General features: G+C 36.8%; 1 protein-coding gene across 2 annotated transcripts in view; it reads left to right on the top strand.

Moving 5' to 3' along the window:
- MED30 (mediator complex subunit 30) overlaps positions 1–10,730 on the top strand; it is a 20,839-nt gene extending 10,109 nt beyond the window's left edge. Inside the window, exons 4-5 of one of the 2 annotated variants that reach the window (XM_010863425.1) lie at positions 1,523–1,638; positions 10,324–10,724. In XM_010863425.1, coding sequence (XP_010861727.1) covers positions 1,523–1,638; positions 10,324–10,351 — 144 coding nt within the window. In that variant the 3' untranslated portion in view covers positions 10,352–10,724. Of the gene's footprint in view, positions 1–1,522; positions 1,639–10,323 lie in introns of both variants that reach the window. The other variant, XM_010863427.1, reaches the window with a different exon arrangement.
- The last annotated feature ends 920 nt before the right edge of the window (positions 10,731–11,650 follow it).

Below are 11,650 nucleotides of genomic sequence, written 5' to 3'. Positions count from 1 at the left end.
AGTCGCACAGAGTCGGACACGACTGAGCGACTTGGCTTTCACTTTTCACTTTCATGCATTGGAGAAGGAAATGGCAACCCACTCCAGTATTCTTGCCTGGAGAATCCCAGGGACGGGAGCCTCATGGGCTGCTGCCTATGGGGTCGCACAGAGTCGGACATGACTGAAGCGACTTAGCAGCAGCAGCAGATTACAACTCAAAACTCAGAGGTAAACAGAAATGCCATCTGGTTAGTCAGAAGATCACAGAATTCAGGCAGTAAAGCTCGTAGAAAGGCCTCATAGGCGCTCTGTCACAGCCCATTTACATTTTATTCTCTAGGCAGAATTGTAGCTCTCTAGGTTACAGCATGTTAGGAGCAGCAAATGATAATACTTTACAAGTAGGAGATGTGAATGTCTCAACAGCTGAATAAGAAACTGAGAGTTATCAAAGCACTACCCCATCCTACCCTTCACCCCACAAAAGTTCCTAACTTGAATTTAATGCTGATTACTTTCAGAAGTTCAGAAGATAATGTTCAGATAGTTCTCTTGAAGCATAGGGAAATAAGGGATGTTGTCGGTCCGTTCTGGGATAGAAGCGTGGCTAACAAATAGCACACAAAATAAAACTACCAGTCTTGGTGCTTTACTTACAAATAAGTGCCCCCACCTCCTGCCTCACTCCTGAAATTCCTAATGCTAGTTAATAGAATTCATCAGGACATTAATTAATCTACCACAGCCAAAGAGGGTTTTCTGAGGTAGAGGAGGAAGACTTAGTTTACTTATATAAGGTCTGTAGGCTAAACTGAAAAAAAATTTTAGCAGCAGCAGCAGCAGAAGACATTTGATAGACTTCAAATGTTGAGGACTCAAAGAATGCTTACAATTATTAATGTGATAGTCTTTAAAAAAAAACTTTTTATTTCAGATATGTAGCCAACATTTTTCATAGAAATGAAATACAAAACTAGTCATATTGCTGCTGCTGCTGCTAAGTCACTTCAGTCGTGTCCGACTCTGTGCGACCCCATGGACAGCAGCCCACCAGGCTCCTCTGTCCACGGGATTCTCCAGGCAAGAATACTGGAGTGGGTTGCCATTTCCTTCTCCAGTCATATTAAAAACAGGCAGAAAATAAGATGCCTTATACTACTGTGTTTGATGCTATTTTAGAAATTATAGCCAGTGAAACAAACTTTATGAAACAGAAGTTATAATATTATATAAAAATTTGTTAAGTTTATTAAGGTAGTACATAACATTATAGCTTAAGCTTCTGAAGCTCAAAGCAGCTCACTGATTAACAAGTAGAGGCAATAAGTATTTGATAAAAGAGCTTAAAGATTTATACCATTTTCCTATAATGTCATAAACCAGTTAGATTATAAGATCCTATTCACAATTGCAACAACAAATATTAAGTTGTTAGTATTTCCATAATATATGAGACTAAACTTAGTATATATAAAAGGATTTTTTTGGTAAAACTTTTTATGTTATATTGGAGTATAGCTGATTAACAATATTATGATAGTTTCAGGTGAACAGCAAAGGGACTCAGCCATACTTACACATGTATCCATTCTCCTCCAAACTGCCCTCCCATTCCGGCTGCCGCATACCATTGAGCAGAATTCCATGTGCTGTACAGTAGGTCCTTTTTGTTATCCATTTTAAATACAAAAGTGTATACATGTCTAACGCGAACTCCCTAACTGTCCCTTCCCAAGAAAAATCCCAAATAAAGAACCTAACCTTACACCTAAAATGACTAGAGAAAGATCAGATAAAACCTAAAGTTAGTAGAAGGAAATAAATCAAAGATCAGAGCAGAAATAAATGAAATAGAGACAAAGAAAACAGTTGCAAAGATGAATGAAACTAAAAGCTGGTACTTTGAAAAGATAAACAGAATTCATAAACCCTTTGCCAGACTCATAAAGAAATTTTGAACAGCTGAAAAAACACATGACATTCTTACATGGGCAATAACTACTCTAAAAATGCCAGTCTTGATTATTTCATAGTTATTTATTTTTTTAATTCAAGGATAATTGCTTTACAGAATAGTGTTAGCAACACTCCAAGTACAAATGTGAATTCTCTTGAAATTGCACAAAATAGTAAGATTTTAGTGCAATACCAATCAAAAAACAAATAAAAAATTGGAACTTTTTTCCTTGAGAGCATACTCAAACGTATATAATAAAAAAAATTCCAGTAAGAGTAATAAAATGAACAGACTCTGCTTCAAAAATTAAAATGTTAGATGAAGCACATTATAAAAACAGTAAGTGTGAAATCCTGGCATAAGAACAGACAGATTCGGTTCAGTCGCTCAGTTGTGTCTGACTCTGTGACCCTGTGGACTTCAGCATGCCAGGCCTCCCTGTCCATCACTTAAACTTATATCCATTGAGTTGGTGATGCCATCCAACCATCTCATCCTCTGTCATCCCCTTCTCCTCCCACCTTCAATCTTTTCCAGCATCAGGGTCTTTTCCAATGATTCAGTTCTTCGCATCAGGTAGCCAAAGTATTGGGAGTTTCAGCTTCAACATCAGTCCTTCCAATGAATATTCAGGGCTGATTTCCTTTAGAATGGGCTGGTGGGATCTCCTTGCAGTCCAAGGGATTCTCAAGCGTCTTCTCCAACACCACAGTTCAAAAGCATCAATTCTTCGGCGCTCAGCTTTCTTTATAGTCCAACTCTCACATCCATTGGAATGAAAACTGACATTTTCCAGTCCTGTGGCCACTGCTGAGTTTTCCAAATTTGCTGGCATATTGAGTGCAGCACTTTGACAGCATCATCATTTAGGATTTGAAATAGCTCAACTGGAATTCCATCACCTCCACTACCTCTGTTCATAGTGATGCTTCCCACGGCCCACTTGACTTCACATTCCAGGATGTCTGGCTCTAGGTCGGTGATCACACCATCATGGTTATCTGGGTCGTGAAGATCTCTTTTGTATGGTTCTTCTGTGTATTCTTGCAACCTTTTCTTAATATCTTCTGCTTCTGTTAGGTCCATACCATTTATATCCTTTATTGAGCGCATCTCTGTATGAAATGTTCCCTTGGTATCTAAATTTCTTGAAGGGATCGCTAGTCTTTCCCGTTCTATTGTTTTTCTCTATTTCTTTGTATTGATTGCTGAGGAAGGCTTTCTTATCTCTCTTTGGTATTTTTTGGAACTCTGTATTCAAATGGGTATATCTTTCCTTTTCTCCTTTGCTTTTTGCTTCTCTTCTTTTCATAGCTATTTGTAAGGCCTCCTCAGACAGCCATTTTGCTTTTTTGCATTTCTTTTTCTTGGGGATGGTCTTGATCTCTATCTCCTGTACTGTGTCATGAACCTCCATCCATAGTTCAGAAAGAATGAAGAGATGGAGCCAAAGCAAAAACACCATCCACTTGTAGATGTGAATGGTGATAGAAGCAAGGTCCGATGCTGTAAAGAGCAATATTGCATAGGAACCTGGAATGTTAGGTTCATGAATCAAGGCAAATTGGAAGTGGTCAAACAGGAGATGGCAAGAGTGAATATCGACATTTTAGGAATCAGCAAACTAAAATGGACTGGAATGGGTGAATTTAACTCAGATGACCATTATATCTACTACTGTGGGCAAGAATCCCTTAGAAGAAATGGAGTAGCCATCATAGTCAACAGGAGTCCAAAATGCAATACTTGGATGCAATCTCAAAAACGACAGAATGATCTCTTTTCATTTCCAAGGCAAACCATTCGATATCACAGTAATCCAAGTCTATGCCCTGACTAGTAATGCTGAAGAAGCTGAAGTTGAACTGTTCTATGAAGACCTACAAGACCTTCTAGAACTAACACCCAAAAAAGATGTCCTTTTCATTATAGGGGACTGGAATGCAAAAGTGGGAAGTCAAGAAATACCTGGGGTAACAGGCAGATTTGGCCTTGGAGTACAGAAAAAAGCAGGGCAAAGGCTAAGAGTTTTGCTAAGAGAACGCACTGGTCATAGCAAACACCCTCTTCCAACAACACAAGAGAAGACTCTACACGTGGACATCACCAGATGGTCGATACTGAAATCAGATTGATTACATTCTTTGCGGCCAGAGGTGTAGAAGCTCTACTCAGTCAGCAAAAACAAGACCGGGAGCTGACTGTGGCTCAGATCACAAACTCCTTATTGCCAAATTCAGACTTAAATTGAAGAAAAGTAGGGAAAACCACTAGACCATTCAGGTATGACCTAAATCAAATCCCTTATGATTATACAGACAGATTAGTGAAATAATATTCAGAAAAACTGCTTTACTATTATATTAATATGTGACAATTTAATATGACATAAGAGGGATTATGTGGAAAATTAGTCTTTAAAAATAGACACTTTGGGGAAAATTTAGCTAGTTTTTATATTATACCATGTGTCAAAATGAATTTCACAGTTGAAAATAAGACTTGTAAAACAAAATACTAGAAAACTAAAAGAAAAATATATATAAAAACTCAGAAAAAAAAGATTTTTCTAAAATAACATTTAAGAAAATTTTATGAGGTGAACTATACATTAAGAATATTTACAGCAAATTTGACAGTAATAAGCATAAAGAATTTACAGTAGGGATTAGGAGGGGAAACTTTTAAGTTAGATCTTGAAGAGTAAGTGGTGTTTGGTAGTCCAGAGATGAGACATCCATATATTAAGTGTTTTATGTTAAGGTTGATAATCTTATATATTAATTCACAATGGATATTATCCTATTATTTTTCTCTGTAGTAAGGATGTTAGTTATAGAATGAAATGTATAGGTAAATGAAACACCATTGTGTGTGATGATTACTTTGATTTCGTAATGCTACGTGTGACTTAAATATAGTTTGTTCTCTAACCTAGAAGATATTATGATATTTTGGTGGGGCAGGGGAGAGAAAAGCTCCAGAATGAGATCATTTCTCTAAAGATAAGTTTCATTACACTTCCTATTTCTCTAAGTTTCTCCCTTTTTCTAATATGGTTTTGAAATAGCCTATTCTATGGAGGAGTCTGGTGGGCTACAGTTCATGGGACCGCAGAGAGACACGACTGAGCGACTTCACTTTCACTTTCTTTTCAAATAATCAGAATATAGTCATTCCTTGACAGTGTGTAATCAAAACACTCTTACTAGCTAGAATTTTGTGAATTTTAAGATAAGGATATAATTGATACAAAGTATTTGATATGTTTTTCTCCACATTTGGATGTAGGTCTCTTTATGGTCTCTGTCTAGGACCCACCTACCTCTTTCCTTTCCCCAGTTGTTTCAGTGTGGTTATGTCATAATTGGGATTCAGTAAATATTCTGTGTTCGTATTATTATGGCACATAGATACTGTTTATTGCTAAACCACATAGGAAACCAGAGTTATATTTCCTGGAACAATTTTTTGTTTTCCTAGAGTTAATAGTTCTGTAATTTTGAAAATTTTTGATTAGTTCTTTATGGATCTGTGGGAGCAGCTCAGTACTGTTTTCCAACTTTCCAGCATCAAATTATCAGATGACTTACAGGTTTGTTCCCCCAATTCCACCCTGCCCCCAGAGTCCTCCTTCTTGCTGGGACCATCTTGCTAGGTCTGAATTGAATGCTCACTAAGCCTGGTATTCAACTACTGTCCTGGGGCCTTTCCTTCACCTCTTCAGTTAATTTTACTATCTCCTCAGTCTTCCATCTTCCTCTTTCTTGGTTTATTTCCTCCCTTGTTTGTAAGGTTCATACATCAGTGGCTTCTTCAGGAGAAATGCAGGGACTTAAGTTTTTAGTCTTTGTGTATCTGTCCAGATGATTGTTTGGTTGGATATAAAATTATATGTTGTAAATTAATTTCCCTCAGGAATTAGAAGGTGTTCTTCCATAATCTCCTCATATGGCATTTGGTAGATTTTAAAGAGCCTAGTTATAAATATTTTTAGGCTTTGTGAGACAAAAAGCCTTGTTCTGATGTAAAAACCATCCTTAGTTCACAGGCCTTACAAAAACAGGTCACGTGCCATAGTTTGTCTATTACGTTTTGTTGTCTTTGTAGATGGAGGATCAAAGATCTGTGGAGCATCAGATGCTTAAACATGAGGCGTTTCTATTTGGGAGTGAGGCACTAAGACACTAATCATAGGCTTTGTGAATTGGCCTTCATCATAGCAAGATTGGAAACAAGCTGGCTTTTTTCTTTGGAGGATCCCCAAGGATCTTTTACTGACATTTTTTTCTTTAGGGCTGTTCAGAATCTTCCAGTGTCCTACACAGAGGGATAGTCTCTTGTCTTCTTGCTTTCTGCTGTGCTGGTGGCACTGAATCCCTGAATCCCCAGCTATTCGGTTCATAAGAAACAAACCTGGTTCCCTGAAAGGGGGAGTGGGTACGGAAGTCTGGAGAGGGGACTCAGTCCCGTGTTGGTGAGGAGTAGGAATGAGCAGCCTAGGCTCTTGCTTGTTTCTGTAGCTCTTGCCCTCCAGCTTCCGTCCCCAGGCCTCACAGCAGACTTTGCCATGGCACCTGCCTCCATGGAGATCAGCCATTCTCAGGGGCATCCTTCTGGGTGGGACAGTGGTTTCCTCCCATTCATTTACCATTCCTCTCATTTACTATACCCCTTCTATGCCCCACCTTAAAATGTGCCACCTGGCATCTACTATTGTCTCCTTTCTGATCATTTTTCTCCATATGAATTTATAGCCTTTTCATTCCCCTCCTGCCATTTTATTAGGGTTTGAGAAAAAAAAGAAATACGTGTTTAGTCCACAGTGTTTATCTGCAGTAAGTTTATTTCAATACACAAAATAGTATTTCTGAAGGTTTATCTATTTTTGGAATAAAAGCCCATATTTTAAATTCTGTTCCCATTTCTACTTCAGGCATTTGAGAACGCTTTTTGATTTTGATTAAACCATTTGAATCTGTTGAATTTGCTGTTGTATGTGCTTCTGGCTTTGGGGTAAAACTTGTTTCATTAACATGGTATTGAACTGAAAATTATTACAAAAAGGAAAGAATCCATTAAATGTTTTAAATTAAACAGATTTAAAGCTTAGCCCTATATTTCCACTGGAAAAAATTTTAAAGAGAATTTAGAGAGAATGTATCTTCTCTTGAGAGGCAGGAGAAGTATTCATTTGATTGGCCTCATGGCTCTCTCTTACTTCCTGGAAACTGTTAGTCTAATTTGAGGAAAGACTGAAGAACTAAGTGATAAACAGACCAATTAAAAAAAAAAGGGAGAGGCTTACTTCACTCTGAATGACACTCTGTAGGTCCATCCTAAAAAGTTTAAAGTTTGAAAAAAAAAAAAAAAAATATATATATATATATTTTTTTTTTTTTAAAGGGGAGAGGCCTAAGTTTTGGTTAATTCAAATTGAAATTCCCCTTAAAAAAGCAAAAGAGAATAAAGTTAACAGCTAAAAACCAAAGTGGATTTTTTGACCCAAAGAGGTTTTTAACTCATTCCTTAAATAAAGCATCATAAATGTGAATTAAACATAATTCATATCCTATTAACCAAGTTATCTTATGTATAATTAGTGCCACTAATTATTTTTTCCTTTCCTCTACTTATTCAAATTTTGTACCTCCCTTCTGGAATATAAGATTAAAATATAGTTGAAAAATTATAAAATACTGAGTAAACTCATGATCATTGATATATTTTTCTGCCTTAATGGCACACATACCTGAGTGTTTTTGTGAAAAATGTTTATTTGAAATAACCACCTTCAGATGGTAAAATGTTGGTCTAATCTAATTACAGGCTTCCCTGGTAGCTTAGTGGTAAAGAATCTGCCTGCCAATGTAGGAGATGTGGGTTCAGTCCCTGGGTTGAGAAGATCCCCTGGAGAAGGAAATGGCAACCCACTCTAGTATTCTTGCCTAGGGAGTCCCATGGACAGGCTGTAGTCCATGGGGTCACAAGAGAGTCAGACATGACTGAGCGACTAAACAACAATTTAATTACATAATTACACAGATGCTATTAAAAGTCGAAATTAATTGGTTTGATTTTTCAACCACAGTTGTGCCTTGACCAACACAGGTCTGGATAGTGCAGGTCCGCTTACATGCAGATTTTTGTCAATAAAATACTACGGTACTGCACAATCTGCAGCTGACTGCATCTAAAGATGCAGAACCATGGATACAGAGGACAGACTGCTTTGATCAATTGTCACAGCTTTTGGGTGAATATTAAATTACACAGTATTACTTAGCATAAACATTTTTTAAGTACTCTACTTACACATTCACCTGTTAATGTAACAAATTAGGCACAGCTGATGGATTTTGATAATAGCAGCTGTCAACCTCTGTTAAAACCAATCAGTGGCAAGATTGTATATATTAAATCCTGTATCATGTCATGAAAATTTATTTACAGTTTAACCACTAATAAGCATAGCTGTCAGCTTTGGTGTTGATATTTTCATGATGTGTTTTGGCCCCAGGTATTTTTTAGTTGTATGCTAATTTTTTTTAATTTAAAACTTAGTGGTCTCTTTGAGACAAACTATCCTAATGCCTTATAATATGGCATTCTTTAAATAAAAAATTTTTACTGTTCCCCAAAGTTGAGTATTACCTTGAAAATATCCTACCGTTTTTTAGTTATTTTATTTTTTGAGTTAATGAAGCTAAATTTTTTAATATCAGAATTTATACTTCCAAGTGAGTATTCTTTAAAGTAGCATTTATTCCATTGATGAAACCATTGTGGGAGCCATCTGTAACCTCTGTTTTGATACTGATTTGAAAGTCTCTTTTTAACCACTCATTAATATAATTTTATTACTTCCAGTTACTTCTTAATGAATACTGAAAATGTGATCACTAAGCTTCTTTCACCAAACTTGGCCTTTCAAGAAGTTGAATACCAATAGGAATTTCTTCCTCCTCCCTTTTGGCTTCTTTCCTCCTGTTCCCTGACTCTAGATAGAATATGAACAATTTATTTAATCTCAGTTTGCTCTTTAATAAATCAAAATTAAGATTTCTAGGTCTCCTTATAATGAACATGTATGACTTAATCTAGAGGTATTTTAATGTAGTGTCTTTAAAATTATCTAACTAACTATATTACTTCCAAACGTAATATTTCCAAGAGGTCACTTAACAGTAATGATTATCATAATAACTAGTGAACACTTTGAAATTCTCTGTTTTGATCTTGTTTTATCTACACAGACATTTACTACATACGATTTGAAGAAAAGATGCTTAATAAGAAGTTGATAAACTGTGGCCTGTTAGAGAGCCAGATCTGGAGATAACAGACACATTCTATGTGCATTCAGGGCATCCAGCAAATCTCAGTTATGAAGAAGATTCTATCGGGGCTGTGGCGTCCTGTCTTCACTTTTCAGAATTAGAAGTAGATTGCACTTCGTGCTTAGAGAAATTAGTGACTTCTGCCACATGTTTGAAGGATAAATTGCATTTTTATTATACTTTATATACTCTATTGACAGTTTATGTTCTGTGCCTACCAGTAACATTTGTTGAATGCTTACGTCTACCCACTCCAGTATTCTTGCATGGAGAATCACATGGACAGAGGAGCCTGGCAGGCTGTTGTCTATGGGGTCTCAAAGAGTCCGACACAACTGAGCAACTAACACTTTGACTTTTCATTCACTTTCACTTACTTGTATGCTAGGTGCACTGCTAACACTTGATGTGAATCAGGTCTTTTACTCTTTATAACAACCCTTATGAAATACGTTCAGTTATTATCCCCATTTTTGTGTTGTGGAAGCTGACGCACAGAGAGATTAAGTAATATTTACCTAGTGAAGGAGGTGAGCATAAACCCAGAGAACCCAGGCTTTAGGGCTTGTGTTCTTAACCATTAAGCTACACTGCCTTGTGGAAACCTATATGCTTAGGTCTTATAATTGAATATTTTAGCTTATTTTCTTTGGTGGTTCGAGTGGAGGAGGAAAAGGAGGTAGGGGGCTGGAGCCATAGGCTCTGTAGGCCGAATTAGAATTTATTATGCCTTTTAGTGGATGTTTGCGGCCAGAAAAGTATTGAGACCTTCTGCCTTAAGGAAGTGCGTGCTTAGTCCCTCAGTCATGTCTGACTCTTTGGGACCCTGTGGACTGTAGCCCACCAGGCTCCTCTGTCCATGGAATTTTCCAGGCAAGAATACTGGAGTGGGTGCCATTTCATATTCCTACCTTGCCTTAAGGAAGTGTTTAGCTTAATTTCTGTCTGGTTCATTAGAGTTCTGACTTAATGACATTTTAATCTTATATCTTCATGGTCTGTACTTCATGAAACATTTTTTGATAAATTCTTTTGTTTCTGCAGAAACTCAAACAGAAGAATCAACAGCTGAAGCAAATTATGGATCAATTACGAAATCTCATCTGGGATATAAATGCCATGTTAGCAATGAGGAACTAAACTGATATTTAAATTTCCGGCTTTACACATGTTACACTGTTTTTTTTCCCCTTAAGTACTTTTTCCCTTTGAAGAAGATTATTTATCGGCTTTCAGTCTAGTCACTAGAATTAAAATTTCTATTTTTTACACTGTGGTTTTATATTAAAGTATTCACTGATGGTTTTTTAAAAAGCTATTGATTCTGTGAAAGACTGTTGTAATACATTTTGATGAGATTTGTTTTTGGTTACTCTTCATGAATTGAATAATTGTTTTTTAAAAGCAAAAATAATTAACTTTTGTAAATAAATTTCTAAACTTGACACTGATTGTTTTGTTCATTTCATTACCTGTTTAGGAGAAAATTAAAGGTTTAAATATTCTTGCAGATGAAAATATCAAGTTCAGTCCATCTGTGGTACAAATTAAACATAAAAGTTACCATTTGAGCTCAATTTAAAAATTTTAGTTTGAGTCCCAATAAAGTCCCATGGACTGCAAGGAGATCCAACCAATCAATCCTAAAGGAAATCAGTCCTGAATATTCATTGGAAGGACTGACGTTGAAGCTGAAACTCTAATACTTTGGCCACCTGATGCGAAGAGCTGATGCATTTGAAAAGACCCTGATGATTGAAGGCAGGAGGAGAAGGGGATGACAGAGGATGAGATGGCTTGATGGCATCACCGACTCAATAGACATGAGTTTGAGTAAACTCTGGGAGTTGGTGATGGACAGGGAGGCCTGGTGTGCTGCGATTCATGGGGTCGCAAAGAGTCAGACACGACCGAGTGACTGAACTGAAAGTTAGAATGGAAGAACAGTTAGCTTATCTATTGCTGTAAGTAGATGAAAATTAAGATTTCTTTTATTGTGGTTCTTACTTGGCATGCTCTGTCTCTAAAAGGAGAGAAAATTTTGCTGAAATGCCAACTGTGTGTTTATTTGCTACCTGCTTTAGGCCACGAAGCAATCCCCTATCTGATTTTTCAAGTATACCCTAAAGTAACCTTAAGCAAATTTTGGAAACAGTGAATTCTTAAGAGTTTAAATGACAAATTCTTTTGTAGCTTGGTTCTACAGTAATAAGTCCTTTATAGGTCTGCCTACAAGCAGCTGGACTCTCAGATTATAAATAGTGCATCCTCAAATAAGAGAGTCAGATTTTCCTCGGGAAGGACTTTTTCCAGCCTGATCCAGTAGCTCCTACCCCCTGGCCTTGGTTCTGACTCAATAAATACCGCTATT

This window comes from Bison bison, unplaced genomic scaffold, assembly GCF_000754665.1.
Source record: "Bison bison bison isolate TAMUID 2011002044 unplaced genomic scaffold, Bison_UMD1.0 scf7180017864491, whole genome shotgun sequence".
In the NCBI taxonomy this organism is placed as follows: domain Eukaryota; kingdom Metazoa; phylum Chordata; class Mammalia; order Artiodactyla; family Bovidae; genus Bison; species Bison bison.
The sequence above is the reverse complement of the archived record's forward strand: the minus strand, read 5'-3'. Positions and strand labels throughout refer to the sequence as shown.